Source organism: Ornithodoros turicata, chromosome 7, assembly GCF_037126465.1.
Source record: "Ornithodoros turicata isolate Travis chromosome 7, ASM3712646v1, whole genome shotgun sequence".
Classification (NCBI taxonomy): Eukaryota; Metazoa; Arthropoda; class Arachnida; order Ixodida; family Argasidae; genus Ornithodoros; species Ornithodoros turicata.
The window spans coordinates 51516342-51533313 of NC_088207.1; the positions used below are offsets into that span (position 1 = coordinate 51516342).

The 16972-nt window shown below is 44.7% G+C and overlaps 1 protein-coding gene and 1 long non-coding RNA gene across 2 annotated transcripts in view; one reads left to right on the forward strand and one right to left on the reverse strand.

The window, feature by feature from the left end:
* LOC135401482 (uncharacterized) overlaps positions 1 to 6851 on the forward strand; it is a 213821-nt gene extending 206970 nt beyond the window's left edge. The window contains exons 7-9 of the mRNA XM_064633921.1: positions 3304 to 3627; positions 6485 to 6583; positions 6712 to 6851. Coding sequence (XP_064489991.1) covers positions 3304 to 3627; positions 6485 to 6583; positions 6712 to 6713 — 425 coding nt within the window. The 3' untranslated portion in view covers positions 6714 to 6851. The remainder of the gene's footprint in view (positions 1 to 3303; positions 3628 to 6484; positions 6584 to 6711) is intronic.
* LOC135401484 (uncharacterized) overlaps positions 1 to 15707 on the reverse strand; it is a 31576-nt gene extending 15869 nt beyond the window's left edge. Inside the window, exons 1-2 of the long non-coding RNA XR_010424825.1 lie at positions 15512 to 15707; positions 8053 to 8233 (exon numbers count right to left, since the gene is read on the reverse strand). This is a non-coding gene — a long non-coding RNA (uncharacterized LOC135401484). The remainder of the gene's footprint in view (positions 1 to 8052; positions 8234 to 15511) is intronic.
* Between the last annotated feature and the right edge of the window lie 1265 nt (positions 15708 to 16972).

Sequence of the window (16972 nt, forward strand, 5' to 3'; positions counted from 1 at the left end):
GAAGTGATTGTCGCGCCATGTAGCCTCCTCTAAGAAGACAGTAATTTTTAATACACCTAATATCCTACCATAATAATAATAATAACCATAAAGCATAATCCTACCTTTACAGCGCTTAGCATGTCAAGTGCCGGTATAGGTGACACGGGATCTGAGACTTTACTCATTACGTCTTAAAGTCAAGGCTTGGGCACCATTACGTTAATTGGTGTCCTAGGATTACTAAATTTTCCAGGACAAGAGCACCATTAGGGATTATGGCAGTACACAGCTAATAACGCATTCTTTATTCAGTCTTTCCATTTTTAAGCATTCTTAACTTGCACTCTTAAAAATGAACTTCACCGCATAGCACGCTCCTAGCCAATCATAATATCGAGTGATATCGTTATCTGCCCTGATTTGTTGAAAACGGGAGGCGGACGCCTTTTTTGTGACAATTATGAACAGCATAAGTGTCACAAAAAAGGCGTACGCCGCCATTTTCAACAAATCAGGGCAGATAACGATATCATTCGAGGTTATCGTTGGCTAGGAGCGTGCTATGCGGTGAAGTTCATTTCTAAGAGTGTGCATTACCGGTACAAACCATGCGGACTGCTGCGTCGACGTGGCAAAAGCACTTCCGAAACTCATATTTCGCAAACTGTATGCAGTGAAGACCATTGTATGCAGTGAAGATCTGGCTGTGTAACCAGTAGCTTTTCTCTCTCGTTGAAGGACCGCGTTAGAATTCTCAGTGAGTGTACTTGAAGAGAATACGTATTTAATACGATCTCTGTTCCTCACAAGAACTAAACTCGATATAGGCTATACATCATTCTAGCTACGTGGCAGCGGCCTGTGCTACGAGAAGACCTATGTAGTATTCGCACATGCGCACTTTCGTTCAAGAACATCAACATTTGCGTAAATATGTGAACACTTCAAAGTTTCTCTACGAAAACTGTGCGGGAAACGAGGTGCACGATCAGGAACATGAAGTACGCGCGTTAAGCACCGAGTACTCTCGGAAGTACCGAGTAAAAACGTCAAGCCTGCGCATTAAATATAGCCAGCTTTCGAAAGCGTTCAGTAGGCGCGTCAATTATGCGCATACTTGTTGGACATACGAATATCTCTTCTCCAACTGTAGTTATGCAGCGCCCAAAATGACGCAGTACATGGTCCGCTCTTTCGTTGCCTAAGCAGCCATTAAGCTACGTGCGGCGCTTACGCTAAATTGGAATCACTTTTAGAGTTTTGCGTAACAAACAACAGCAACTACTTTATTTGGAGATGATGAACCGGGAGTTTTATCGCCAGCGGCACACTCTATCCCTTGTGCTGGTGCTGACGTGGGGTGTTTGCGTAACGGAGCAACATGTACGATATGCTTCTCGGTGTTGCGAGTGTTCCAAATAAAGATGAAAATACTACACACACACACAAGAACGAAGTTTTCGCATATCAATGGCAAGCCATTTTCTTTGCCGTTTATTGGCAACCTGCACGTGATCGCTATGTGATCACTGTGTAGTCTGGGTGTCTTCCCTCGGTTTTCCTCGGACGCTTTAAGACAAATGTCGACACAGTTCCCTGTGAAGTCGGCCCAGGACGCAGGGCTCCCTGCGACAGTCGTGACGTTGCCCGACTCAGCGTGGCCGACAAGGCAGGCACGACCGCAGCAGCAACATTACCAACAACAACATCCAAAAATAAAAAGAGAGCAAATAGTTTACGAATGAGAATCATTGTCAAATTAATAACTGTCACGTGTTGTTAATATTGGCAGCTTAGCCTACGTGATGCACGGCGCAATATTCACAACGCCTATATTTAACATAGGAAGGAGTTGCCTCAGGACAGAAGCCGCCGATATCAAGTTCCCCCACAAGGAACCAATGTTCCTGGGTTCATACCAGTTTAACATAGTCCTTCGCTGATTTATTAAATCTGTCACGCGGGCAGTATTCAATTATCATTGAAACCAATGGGGCATTGAAGATGCGTGCAGCACCATCGAGCGAGAAACGTTCCAACTTCTCGAAGCTCATTGCATCCAACGCTTTTCGAGAAGTTGACACGTGGTACGCTTGGAGGCGCCACGCGCATGTTCGATGCCCATTGCTTGCAATGATCATTGAAGACCGCCCCTTTGACAGGGACAAGAGTTATTTGTCAAGCCCATCAAATATCACCTCACTGGGAACGGCACTGGGCGACGTGCAGCATCTACCGCCGTCGCTGACCATTCATTCATCCGCCATATTTGAAGCGACACAGGCGCCTCTATAGGTTGCTGGAGAGGCTAATAGCCAGCGATCGACACATTAAGCAACCGGATTTTACTGATATTAGTTTGAGTCTTCCTGCAAACTGGAATACGATCGTGTTAAATATGCTGGATTTGACTGGAGCTACCTTTTCATACCAGTTTAAAATTGTGCAGACTCTATAGCTGCTCTTCTTCTTCCTTCTTTATTTTGTCTTCGACAACGGCGTGAAATGCCGATGACTTTGTGTCGTATATCAGAGCCACGTCCATAAGCCAGAGCACGATGAACGCCAGCCATTGCACAAAATGGCCGCCATTGCACAAAACACGTTATCGCTCCTGACTTGTAGAAAGCGTGGGGTACACGTCTTTTTGTGACGACTAATCATGTCACGTCCAGACTGGGAGGCACCTGGGTTCGAATCACGCTGCCGGCAGTGCCGTCCGAGGTTTGTCCTGGGTTTTCCTCAGACGGCTGTCAGACATCTGTCGGGACAGTTCCCTTAGAAGTCGGCCCAGGACGCATATTCCCCCCTGAGCGTTAGTCGTGACGTTGCCCACATCTGTGAGGCCGATAGCGGCAAGCCCTTTCAGCACTGCCACCAGCACCCTCGTGACAATTAACATAACGGCATTAAGTATCACGAGGGGGCGTACGCCTCCCGTTTTTAACCAACCAGGGGTCAGAACGACGGTGCGGCCAAGAGCGTGCTCTGCGGCGAAGCTCTGTTTCAGTGTGTGTGTGTGTAAACAGAACTTCACCGCATAGCACGCTGTGCGCCAACCGTTGCCTCGAATGATATGGTTACCGTTTCTGATTCGAAGAGAGAGGGAGGCATACGCCTTTTTGTGGCAATTTGGATGTATGAAAATTGACACAAAAAGGCGTACGCCCCCCTCTCTCTCTTCGAATCAGAAGCGATAACCCTATCATTCTTCGCAATGGTTGGCGCATAGCGTGCTATGCGGTGAAGTTCTGTTTTTAGAGTGTAGAGCGCTCTAGCCTTCCCACACTTGTTCCTGAACACATTTCCATCCATGCCCAGCCCCGTCGGGATGCCTGCAGTACCACGAGGAACCCACGGGCATCATATCCAGCTTCAACTACGACATCGGTACATTCGAAGAACGTGGCTACCCGAACAACCTCCACTACTCCATATGCTTCCGGCGGGCAACCGGCACCTGCAGGGTGCGATTCAGTAACGAGGGACCATTCGGAGTGGGAGCAGAGCCGGTCGTAGCCGGTAGAGGAGTTGCAGTTAACCAATGCCAGGCATTCCAGCTAGGATCCCAAATGCAATCAGACTTTCTGCGTCTCGGCCTCCTTGCATACTGTGGTAACCGCTTTCCGCCTGCATATGAAACAGGTGAGAAATGCCACACGATTCTTTGGTACTCATTAGCTAACAATAAGTGCATTGAAGATACTCGTTTCGATCCGGATGTATTGAATTTATTATTCCTATTTGGTGCAGGTTAGATTGCACGTAAGGTTGATATCTGTGGCGATATACCGCACGTACAGAAAGGTAGGACTGCGAATAATTTGGGCAACATCGGGTTCTCTATAACGTGCGTCAGAATCGTGCTAGAACCCTGGAAGCAATCTTTACCTGCCCCACATTGCTTCCGTCCTCGGCCGGGAACGAACTCACGATTTTGAGCTCAGGAAGGCACCAGTTTTTTTTTAAATGCCTTTAATGAACAATATCAGGGCCTGTGGACATACACTATTGAGGCGTTAAGGCCGAAACGCATGGAGCGTTTTCCAGACGACTTCACAACGCGCGCTCGGCGTGGGTGTGACCTCGAAAAAAAAAAAGTTTTCCAAGGCGCGCGGAGAGTACGGGTATACACCGGGGTCTGTCCACTGCAGGTACTCGCGAGCACCCGGGCGCATTTTCCGAGGAGTGGACCGAGCGATGGCCTCCGTGAGGCAGACAAAGCTGTGTATGAGTAGCTCGCACACGTTTTTGGGACAATATCCACAACACTAGGTTTACTTCTACATCAGTTTCAATGATATCTGGAACGAATGAACTCAAAAAGCGTAAAAAATAACAACATCGGCACATTTAAAAAAAAAATTATTGTAGTTGACGAATACGGCAATATTGATGCGCGTCACACGCTGTGTACGCGTCCCATGCGTTTCGGGTTATCGTCTCGCGGGCGTTTCTCGCAGCATTCCACGCGCAAGCGTTCCATGCATTGACATAGTGTGAAAGATATGTCAATGCATGGAACGCTTTCTTAGCGCCATTAAGAGGCGCCAATAAGAGGCATTGGAAAAGAGTGAGAAGAGGATGAACCATGTAAACGTGCATTATGTACAACAACTAAACACGCTAAACGTGTGCATCGCATGTGTACATATGTCTGATACCAAGCAATGACAGAAAAGAAAAGAAAAAGGAAACACGCGAGAGAAGCAGCACCTGCGATCCAATACTGAGAAGGACTTTTGTCTGTGAAATCGAGAACTAGCATTGCGGATCGCACCGTGGCTACGAGAGTAGCGCTCGTGTAGCGTCGAAAGAAGAGCAAGGACCCAACCGGGGGATCGTTTTGATCTCGTATTCAACAGGCTATCCACAGAGAATACAGGCCAACCTACATCAGGGGCTTTTACTTTTAACACACTTTCTAATGAACGTTTGTGCAAACGCACATAATACGTTGTCAGGCTCGTTGGCATTTTGTCCCAATGCCCCCCAGTTGTATGATTGAAATGAATAAACCTAAACCTGAACGCTAGGGTGTAGTTTTACAGCATCGTCAAGGGAACACGTTATTACCAGTTTTTTTGTGTGTGTGTGTGTTCTCGCTTATTCTCGATAGAAACACGATATTCTCGTCACTTAGTGGTATTGTCGTATAAATTTTGTGGCATTCTATGAATAGCAAGGCAGGTTTTTGTCATTTTATATTTTACTCTACGCCCATACTCCCCGTTACAAACTTCAGTAAAACGAGCTCGGCACGGTGCGCAAAGGGTACTACGAGTACTACTACGGGTACTACGGGAAGAAACAAATGACGGAACATTCTACCGCGTTTCTTTTGATCGTGGAATCAAGGGATTGCTTTCGCCACCGTTAGAGGAACAGAAATAGCATAGAAAAAACCGGACGCAGTGGTGGAAACAACATCGCGAGAAGGCAACAAAGAAGAAAACTTTTCGTAGTTCGTTCGGTGATGGGATGAAGGTTATATTTCCTTGCTACAGAACAAAAATTTCAACGCGAACGCATAAAATGGCATCTCCCCTTGGAGACTAATAAAAGTCTGGGTAGGCGTCACATGTACGCATTTAACTCGACTAAGAAGTTAAAAAAAGGCCAGATAGCGCTACCGTTCCTTGTCCTACAATAAGTATATTGGCGGGGAAGAGGCCGGTATTTTACTGTTTCGTTCATTGAGATTGTTGCGTTTACGTAACGATCTATATGTATATATATCCTAAAGAAGGAGGATTGCGCAAAACGCGTAGATATGGTAGCTTTTCAGGGCCATCGCTGGCGGTAAATTTTTGGCGACACTCTTTTCGAAATGCTATTAGATTTTTATTGAAAACCTCTTAATGTTTTGTGAAATCACTTTCTTTCTCGTGTTTCTCTTTTTTTTTTTGGGGGGGGGGGCACTGTCACGTGTGTGGTTTGCCCTATAAAGCCATGGACGGACCTGTACTGTGGTCGGCCCCCATACACCTATCGCTTTAAGTGAAAAGGTGACACAAGAAAACTCAAAATTCTCGACTTGAACTAATTCTTTTCCGAGCTTGGAGCAGTCAAGGTGTAGGAACCCGTCGACCGATTTAGTAAGCAAGCTCTAGGAATTTCCACCTGCGCCTCTAAACGTGCATAGGCCAATTCCAGGCGTGTGCTTGCTTCATTATTCCAAACTCTCGGAACGTTTCACGAGGTCCCACATGGAAGGCGGAATTCGGGAACAGATGTGTCCACACCTTCCACCTGGAGATTGTTCCTGCAAGCAGGATTGGCCGTTTATCCGCTACTATACCGCTCTCGTCCTGTACAAATTAACGATTTAAGAAATTGTGGAAATTAATTATGCGTATCTGCCGACACTTCTACATGTTCGATAAACATTTGGAGCATTTTCCATGGTGAAAACGCTCATTCGAAGACAGATACCCAGCAGGTTTCGTTCGTAAGTTCATCTGGCTTCATAATCGTGTTTGTCTGCTTTATTTCGTTGCAGACGACACAGGGGTCATGTTGGCTGTCTTCGTATCCGCCGGCACCCACTCCCCACTGCACAGGGGATTCCGGCTAAGGTACACTCTGGTAGCATGCTCATGTAAGTAATTTACGGGGCGAAAAAGTATGTGACGTCACTTCTGGTGCATGTTTGAATACTAATGGACGTGCGATACAACAACAAAGAAACTAACCTCCTTTTTTTCTTCTGTTTCTTTTTTCTCACAGAAAGTAATCCAAAGACTAACCGTGGGAATGCATGGAAGGCCACCCCATATGGTTACTCATTTATTCGAGCAGAAGACAGTGTAACATCCGTCAATAACAACACTGTAATATTTACTGAATAAACAATATATGGTCATCCACACAGAGAGTGTAAGACCTGCATCTTTCAGCCGGTGTCATAATCCGGGACCTACAACTTTCTAAACGTGTCAAAGCAACGCGAACCGGACAAGGAGGGACACGGACAAGGACAGTTCGCGTTGCTTGGACATGTTTCAAGAGACCCAACACGCTCTACATCCTCTTGGGCAACTCTCTATCCCGTGTATATCTGAAGCACATGCATGTAACTCCTCTTGATGAGTGACGTCGTGGCTGCATATTTCACTAAAGCGCTGGCGTGTATTAATGAAGAGATCCAAAAGTCGCAAAGCACACCTGATGCAGAATGGGAGAGGAGGTCACGGGAAATGCGTCTTGCGAAAGTAAAAATGATAGGACATTTTAAACTTTAAACTATTTTAAACTTTTAACATTTTAAACTAGTTTGGTAACAGTAGAAGGTGCCGTTACATTATTTGATAGTAGCGAGCGGTATCGTAGCGGTATCACGGATCTGTAGCGACACCAGTATTGGGCGACTTATGAATGGAGTAGCGGCGAGTATAGCGGTATTCCGTTTCTGTTTTTTTAGGTAGTACCTACAACACTGATGCTAGAGGACATATCCAATTTGTCATCTTCTCTTTTCTGTTCTTTCTCTTGCGTTTCAGCCTGCCCACTGTCTGTACCTCATATAGTTGAGGAGTACACCACCACCACAGAGTTTGTGATACCAGAGCCCGATCCCAGACTGTACTTTTCGAACGGAAATAATAGTTCGACCGAATCAAAGGCAGTTACGGTTGCCTCAATAGATAATGACACATGGCTCTACAGCGAAGTCATTCACACAGAGAAGCCACATTACGGAGAAGAGGAAGCCAACTCTTCTTGGATAAGTACAAAAGGCACCCCTGGAATGGGGAATTACATAATTCTTTACGAGAAAGGCGACTACAGGTACTGGATGCGGCGTCTCAGGAACAGTATGCTTAACTTCTGGAGGGTTTGATTGTGATACATCTGCCGAGATTGCCGTCGAGATACCATCTTTTCTACGAGATCTATCCGTTCAATGAGAATTGTACTTTGTTTTTCGAAAATAAATTCCTTCCTTGTCGTGCCGTAGCTCCACGTATTTGACGCGATACTGAAATATACACGATACACAACTACAAGACTGATACAACCAGTCTGGTGCCCATCTTCATCTTGTTCTTACTTTTTTTTTTCTCTTACCATGGTGCGATCCCATGAAATCAAGCGATCATCAGTTCCAACTGATGTGTGACTCAGTGGTATTTGCCGAAAGCGGGACACAGGACGACCGCCGCTGTGCGTTGGCTTCGTCCAAGGCTAGAAGGATAGCTCTGCACTCTTTAAGCAGAACTTCACCACATGGCACGGTTAAGGCCGATCACTGCACAGAATGATACCGTTATTACCCCTGGTTTGTGGAAAGCGAAGGGCATACGCCTTTTTCTGGCAATTAACATAACTGACATCAGTGACACAAAAAGGCGTACTCCTCACGTTTTCGGAGGGAAGGCCAACAATTGCACAGAATGATACCGTTATTACTCCTGGTTTCTGGAAAGCGTGGGGCGTACGCCTTTTTGTGACAATTATCGTACTGCAAAGCGTCATAAAAAGGCGTACTCCTCCCGTCTTTAGAAAGATAGCTCTGCGTTCTTAAAACAGAACTTCACTACATAGCACGGTGAAGGCCAACCATTGCACAGACTGATACCGTTATTACTACTGGTTTCTGGAAAGCGTGGGGCGTACGCCTTTTTGTGACAATTATCGTACTGCAAAGCGTCATAAAAAGGCGTACTCCTCCCGTCTTTAGAAAGATAGCTCTGCATTCTTAAAACAGAACTTCACTGCATAGCACGGTGAAGGCCAACCATTGCACAGACTGATACCGTTATTACTACTGGTTTGTGGAATGCGCTGGGCGTACGCCATTTTTGTGACAATTAACATAACTGCAGAAGTGTCACAAAAAGGTGTACTCCTCCCGTTTACAGAAGGAATGCTCTGCACTCTTAAAACAGAGGTGGTGGCGAAAATCGGCTCGCCGTTGTTGGCTTCTCTATAAGTATATATCTGTATAAGTGTCACAAAAAGGCGTACTCCTCCCGTTTTCAACAAATCAGGGGAGAGAACGATGTCACTTCGGGCGACGTTCGCTGGGAGCGCGTTACGCGGTGGGACTTTATGTTTAGAGCGCAGTGACGCAGGAGAAGTAAAAGCCTTTCGCGATCCACGTCTTGCAGCAATTTTGCCACGCTTGATTAAGCCCCCATAAAGCTCTTTTTATGCATGCGTTGCAGCGGACGTTCGCGAGTGCAGTAAAAGAAACCTCCACAGTAACGACCGCACGTGCCTACTGCCAAGCGTAATGGGGGGTTCGCAGTGTATGAAACACCTCTCATTTCTGAGTTCACTGACGCATATTCTAATCCAATTAGTCTGCTCCAAGTAATATAGCGCCAACTTCTGAAACAGCAACATTAGGACCCCCTTAAGCTGAAAACGCAGTGGATATTACGCCGAAAAAGTTACTATACTTTCTCGCTTTTTGCGCAATTGCGCGAAATCAAGCTCAGGAGCGTTGAACCTGGCATGGAATCTAATTGCCGCTTAACTGTATAGAGCGGCTGTGCTGCCGCATACGGCTAGGTGATTATAATCCAGTTTCTCCCCGCTAGAATAAATCATAAATTCATAATCATAAGTAACACTTTTATGCCGCGATGTTGCACAACTGTTTCGTTTCAACGAAATGAACGTGGGATGAATATTCGCACGCACACAGGAAATTATGTTGTGTTCTTTCCGTGAGTCAGAGGGCGTTTGTCATCGCCACAGGGCGAGCTGAAGTTTGGAAGGTTCATACTGAACGAAACAAACAGCAAGAAGGAAAAGACGGAAGAAAACGACAAGAACAACTATGGAGGGACTGAAGTTGGAAGGATTGTCACACTAAGAACTTGCCTGTGTACAGAAAGATGGCGTAATGGAATGACACATGCTCAACGCGGTAGAGGATGACTCCCCAGATATGTTCCAATTTACAGCATTCCGTTAATTAGAAAATGGCTCGTCTTTCTCTATGAAAATAAGACCTATAGGCGTGTCAGGAAAATGGTGACAGCACCGGTGAATATATTTACGCGACGCAATAGCTTTTCCTCGATACAAAAAAAAAATAGTAATAAGAAGAACGTTCTCTGTAGTAAACAAAATGCATACTAGTTAGAACATGCAAATTGTATATTTCCATTCAATAAATATATATCCCCCCCCCCCAATTGTATAAAAATACCAGACACTTACACCATGCCCGTGCATGATATGGGTCGAGGTCCCGGCGGCCAGAGATCGGGAGTGTGTGTGTGTGGGGGGGGGGGGGGGGGGGGGGCGTTGTCCCCGTTACCTCCCCACTTCCGATGACACTGCCGTGAGTGCGTGTTTTTAGCGCTTTCAGCAAGTCTAGGCATCAGCACAAGCCCAAAGGATTGTTTTAGTTGAATGTCACTGATGACAAAATTAACAGGCAAAAAATGGGAGAAGTGTAGCACTCGCAAGTGAATAAAATAAGTATTTAAAGAGATGGAAACATTTACTTTATTGAAAAACAAGCTTCCGGACCTTCATCCGGTCGACACATTGAACACTTGGTAGAGATATGTACATATACTAATGTACATAGCACATATATGTACATATAAGTATCTCTACCAAGTGTTCAATGTATAGCACCTAATGAAGGACGGACTCCGCCCGAAAGCATGTTTTTCAGTAAAATAAATGTTTCAATCTCTTATCACTGATACGATGACGTTGGCTTCTGTAGTAGACTTTTGCGTATTACTCTGCACAACCATTCAACAACACCTTGTTGATTGCTTTCGTCTAACCTCCTCCATGGCTCTTATCTGTTCACACGCTCCGCGTTCACGGGAGATTTGTGACGCCAACCTGCAGGACGCTGCACTTTCCTTGGGTTAGGCGCATTAACCGGGAGGTCATTTGCATGATATCTAATAGGGGGAATATACGTTGCTAGCTCAGCGTTCCTGTTGGAGGTAACGTTAACGTATGGTGGCTTTCGTGACGGTGATAATGGGCTGCGGGTCGTTGGATCTATGGTAAGTGTCTATGTAGTTACAGTGACTATAATGGCTATCGTTTAAATGTCATACGCTCTAAGAAAAAAAGGGGTGTGAAAGGTGATAATTTTTATAGTTACCACTTAGGTTAACATGGCCTCTGATAAAGGGTGCAAAAGGGTGATAAAAGAAATTACCATCCAAATTGCTACAAAAAGGGGTTCTAGTTCTAGGGGTTCTAAGAGTAATAGTGTTGACCAAATATAGCGGAAGATCGACCCTCAGATGGTGGCAGCTGTGCAGTAATATGCGTGTGGCTCTTCCTGTCAAGATTCTGTTGATGAAAAAATGGCTAGGAAGCAAGCGAGCCGGTGAAGATAATGCATAATGTAAAAACCTCTTGAGACTTCGTATTGTGTCTGTCCCTTCGTGTTCCCTAGTCTCGGGGTTTTTACATTATGCAAGATTCTGTTATTTTGTGTGTAGCCTTTTCTGTCTCTCTCTCTTTCTTGCCTGTTTTCCCTTTCTTTCCGGCGTTGTACAGGGATAATTCTATTGGTCTCGGATCGCGTTCTGTTTGTTCTTAATTGGGATCGCGTGTTTATATGGCGCTTGCGGCCAGCGTGTTGTTCCTTTCATTGTTTGCCCTCCGCGCCTAATCCGATCGGCGGTAAGCACGGCGAGCCGCAACTGGCACTGAAGGCGACACATGATGACACTAGCTCCTCTCGGAAACGCCGACCGCTGTGACCGGCAGTTAAAGAGGAGCTGATCCGTGTCACATGTCGAGCTCAGCGCCGGGTTGATAAGCACATTCCTGCCCTTGTTCCCGGGAGAAATCCGTGGCTCACACTCATTTAGATGGACAGTAATCACGAGGATAAAGAAGGAGAGAACGGAATAAGAGGGCCCAAGAGCATTGCTTGCCTGCCTTCTCCTGGGCAAATTGTTCGGGGAGGACCAAGGCGAATTCTGCCCCGCTTAGAGAACCGAGGCGGCGCGGAGCATACCTGGGTAAATTAATTTTAAAATGTAATTAAATTACATTGCTCATTACTGCAATTGAAATGCAATGGAATTACATTACAATTACTACGAGAAAGTAATGATATTACTAAGTCATTACTGCGAACTTAATCGCTTTGTCTCTTCTGCATGTCAGGGTGCCACGTATGACGTATCGTTCCACAATGTAGAGACGAAGATGACACAATGTATCACGGCAACAGGACGACTGTTCGGAGGATTGGGCCAATGGCATTGGATGATTCTCCAATGCCGCAAACCGTTAACGTGAAAATAGTGAGTAATGTCATTAAAATTACTGCCAAAATGTAATTAAATTACGTTACAAATTACATAATGTCAAAAGCAATGCATTACATTACAAATTACCAGAAAAAGTAATTCATTACTGTAATTTCGTTACAGTAATGACATTACTGCCCAGGTATGGCCCGGAGTTTCTCTGATGAGAAAAAAATATCTTTTATGGTGAATTTCGCTGGTCGATTTAGTGCAGCGCAGTGCTCCCTTAGAACAAATGGTGGAGCAGTTACATCTTTTAGGAGGTAATAGCTGTCGCAGTATGTTGTGCCTAAAAGGTTGCAAAATTCTACTTGCTTCCTCACTCTCAAAACAGCACTGCACGGGCTCGGGCCTACTCGAAAGAGCAAGCCCGGCCCGGCCCGGGTAAAGCCTTCTGTTTGCGCACCTGGGCGTAATCTACTAAAAAAAATATTGAGTACATTGTGCTGCCGGAAGTTGTTGATGTCGAAATGGTTTGGGTGAAGCTGTTCCTCTCATTTGGAAATTTGCTTGTAGGCGGCTTTTACAGGCCTCCTTCTGCAGGCATATCCGTTCTGAATAAGCTATCTGATTATATAAACACTCACGTTGCCCGCCATCCCTATGTAATCCTTGGTGGTGACTTTAACTTGCCCAACATTGACTGGTCTGCTCACGCTGCGTAGACCAACGATGAATGTTCCCGCGCTCTCGTCGATATGACATTCTCGTTCAATTTACTCCAGCTCGTTAAGGAGCCTACGAGAACGCAGGGCACTACCTCGTCAATATTGGATTTGATGTTTGTATCAAACAAGATATTTACTAGAGAAGCGGAATGCAGCATCCTTGAAGGCATATCGGACCACAGGATGGTACTGTTAGAATTTGGGACCCTTCACCAAAAACGGCAGCAGTTAACAACTCGCGTATTTAATGACTTTTCTAGGGCAGACGACAATAGTGTAATTGATGAGCTTTCCAACTTCTTTGATACCTTCAGTGCCCTAGCAATTTCATCTGTGTCAGTGAACTCCCTGTGGGACCTCTTTAAACGAACAGTGCATGAATGCATCCGGAAGTTCGTGCCCCAACGACGTAAACGGTTTCGTTCCGAAAATCCATGGATAACTCGCTCAATAATTCATAAGAAAAGGAAAGTACAAAGATTAGTTAGGAAGGGCGACAAGAACCTATCTCTTGATATCAGGCGGCTTCGTGCTGAACTGAGAGCGGATATACGGGAATCAAACACAAGGTACTTCAACATAACACTACATAATCTGCTAACATCGGACCCATCCAAGTTCTGGAGGCACGCCCCGCCGAACAAAGTTAATCAAATAATGATAGCACATGGCGATAATATTGTTCACGACGGCTGCTCCGTATCCTCTCTACTCAATGAACATTTTGCTGGCATATTTACCATTGACGACGGGTGCTTACCATCTGTGCCCAGTTTTCCCACAGAACCAGTGCCACGACTTAGCATTAGCGAGCAAGGAATCCTTACTCTACTCCTTAACTTAAATGGCAAGAAGGCCATAGGCCCAGACGGCATCCCAAATACTTTTCGAACTCGGTACGCCGAGTGGTGCACCAAGTACCTTTTTCTTATTTTTAACGTATCTTTGACACGTGGGGAGCTCCCGGACGATTGGAAGATAGCCAAGGTTGTTCCTATTCCTAAAACAGGTTCCAAACTAAATATTGCAAATTACCGGCCGATATCCCTTCTGAGCACATGTAGTAAAGTATTAGAACATATCGTATATAAGCATATTTCAAAATATCTGGAAAGTAAGAATTTCTTCTCCACCAGTCAACATGGCTTTCGCCACGGTCTAAGCACAGTGACACAGCTTGTGAACATTACCCATGACCTTGCCAAAGTTGTAGACGCTCGTGGACAAGTCGACGTTATTTTTCTGGATTTCGCTAAAGCATTCGACAGAGTCTCTCACAGTAAATTATTATTAAAATTGAAGGAAATTGTAAACGATGAACTCTTTACCTGGCTTTCCAAATACCTTGACAATAGAAAACAATTTGTCCATGCGAATAACGCCGACTCGTCCTTCGTACCAGTTACATCCGGTGTTCCCCAGGGCTCGGTCTTGGGTCCTTTGTTGTTTTTAATTTTTATAAATGATGTTAGCATGGGTATCGATGTTAAAATGAACTTTTTTGCCGATGAATGTGTATTGCATAAGGAGATCAATGGCGGTGATGACTATGCATGTTTAAATAATTGTTTGCAGAAAATGGCTGACTGGTGTGAGACATGGCAGTTACCTCTTAACATAAATAAGTGTGTGGTCATGAGTGTCACTCGGAAAAGGAAACCGCTCACCTTCAATTATTGTATTAACTCAGTGAATCTCTCAAGGGTCTCCGAATACAAATACCTGGGCGTTTTTCTTACATCAGACCTGCGCTGGAATAAGCACATCCAGTACATAACAAAGAAGGCTAACAAGAAATTATGGTTCTTAAAACGTCATTTCCGTGAATGCACAGCTCATACTAAGTTAACGGCATTCAAAACATTAGTCCGTCCTATTCTGGAATATAGTGATATTGTTTGGGACCCGTACACCATTGCGAATATTCGACTTCTTGAATCCGTACAAAGGAGAGCGTTACGTTTTATTTTTAAGTCGTACCATCGTCTCACCTCAGTTACTCCTCTTTACGCACGGAGTGGCTTAATACCGCTGGAAGAGCGTAGAAAGACTCATAGGCTCCAGTTTCTTTTTCATTTACTCAATGGTCAATTTCGAATCAATCATCAGGACTATATCACTCCACACGCACCCAGATCAACACGGCTAAGCCATCAGCGCACACTCAAACCATTCCAGTGCAAGACTGACTGCTTTAAATATTCGTTCTTTCCTCGAACCGTCGAAGAATGGAATTCTCTGTCATCTGCTCAGGTCTCACACCGCTCTGTCACGGCATTTGTGAAAGGCTTGAACGCAGTTACATGATGTGACATATGTGTCCTGTTGTAAATTATTTTGGACTTTCTGTGCCCCTCCTACTGGGACCCTTTCAGGGTTTGTAGTATTTTATAAATAAATAAAATAAATAATAAATCCGTAGGGAAGAACACGTGTTTTTCCCCCGTCGTTCATCTACATGCCGTTGCTGGTTTGTGTCATCTTTATACCTTCGAGCATAATTAGTGTGATCACATTTGAATATAGCACACAGTGCGAGAAAAAAAAGGAAGAAAAGAAACAAGGCAAGCGATAACAAAGAAACTCTGCTAGTATACTCACGGACTCTGCCTTCCTCTCCGTTCTTGTATATCACGACCTACTGCAACACTGCTTCTGGCTCGTGATATGCTAGACTATGTCGCTATGCGCGCACACAACAAAACGGACCGCTGGTCTGACAAGGAAAAAATAATTTTGTTCTACCTTCAGCTGAACGCGAGCAAATGAATTGTTCCCGGAGAACTGCGTTGAAAAATCACGCACACGTGCTGGCCATTTGAAAACAATGACGAATGGTTGCCAGACAACATTCGGCGAGCGGGCTAAATTCAGTGACACAAAAAAGTTTCCTCGCAAAAATAGGCGAAACAACACACACGGTAATAGATCGCATTTCACTGAAGATTATGATTTCAATGCATGTTTATTGAAATTCCTACGCCTATAAGAAGCAAACATTGTGTTGGTGCCGCTTTTAACTTTTTCGCTGTTCTTTCTGTTCTCTTTTTCTTTCTTTCTATTTTTTTTTTTTTTTTTTTAGTATCAAGCCGACCTTCATTCGTCTAGTCTGGTTCGTAACAAACATATCATAAAACACCAATCATCATCAACATCAAATAAAGTTGTGTTACGTTGTTTTGGTTGCTCATGTGGGAACAAGTCACCATGACTGTTGTAGGTTCCCTGCTCACGCGTGTGCGCGACATGTACACAGACACACCGTCCCACATCGTGTAAAAATTTTAATTACTTTTACAATGTTTTTGATAGTTCGATACACTAAAAGTTCATTGCGCTATACAATATCAAAACTGACACATCAGTTGTGAACAGGTGCAGTCCCTGCTCTGGGCAGCTAGATGGAACTATAGTGTCATTAAATGCACCCTATTTGTGACTCCGTATGGAACTATGCTGTATTCACAAATGCTAAATTAATATTTTTATGCAACGTGTGGCGACCTGCGCCGTAAGGAATTGTTGCAGACGTGTCAACTGTGAAAGAGCTGTACCTACTACAAAAAGACATAGGGCAAAGATATGTCGTTATATCCAGAAGACCCACAGCTCCGCCTGGAAGTATATATGCCAGATGCCGCCGGGTTCGAGAAGAACAGTAAAGTGTATATGCTTTACTTTAAGTATATAGTAAAGTGTAATTTACTGTTCCTCTCGTACCAGGCGGTGCGATTCCGTGCTCTGTAGAATGGGTATGTGGTAATCGAAAACAGAGAGAGGGCGCAGACAAGCTGGTTCATGATGACAAAGATGCAACCCGAGGCAGGGAAATAAGAGGAAATTGTTGTCTGTTGTTTGTTTCCCTGCCTCGCTGAGGAAATTGTTGTCTGTTGTTTATTTCCGTGCCTCGGGTTGCATCTTTGTGGGTATGTGGTAAGTTCGAAAGTGCTATAATAACCGATTAAGGTGCATTTATAACGACAGTTATCGGCTTTGATACTTCGAATTACCACTCTTCCGGTTGTACTATAGAGAATAAGTAGCTTTTACTCATAGCGGCCC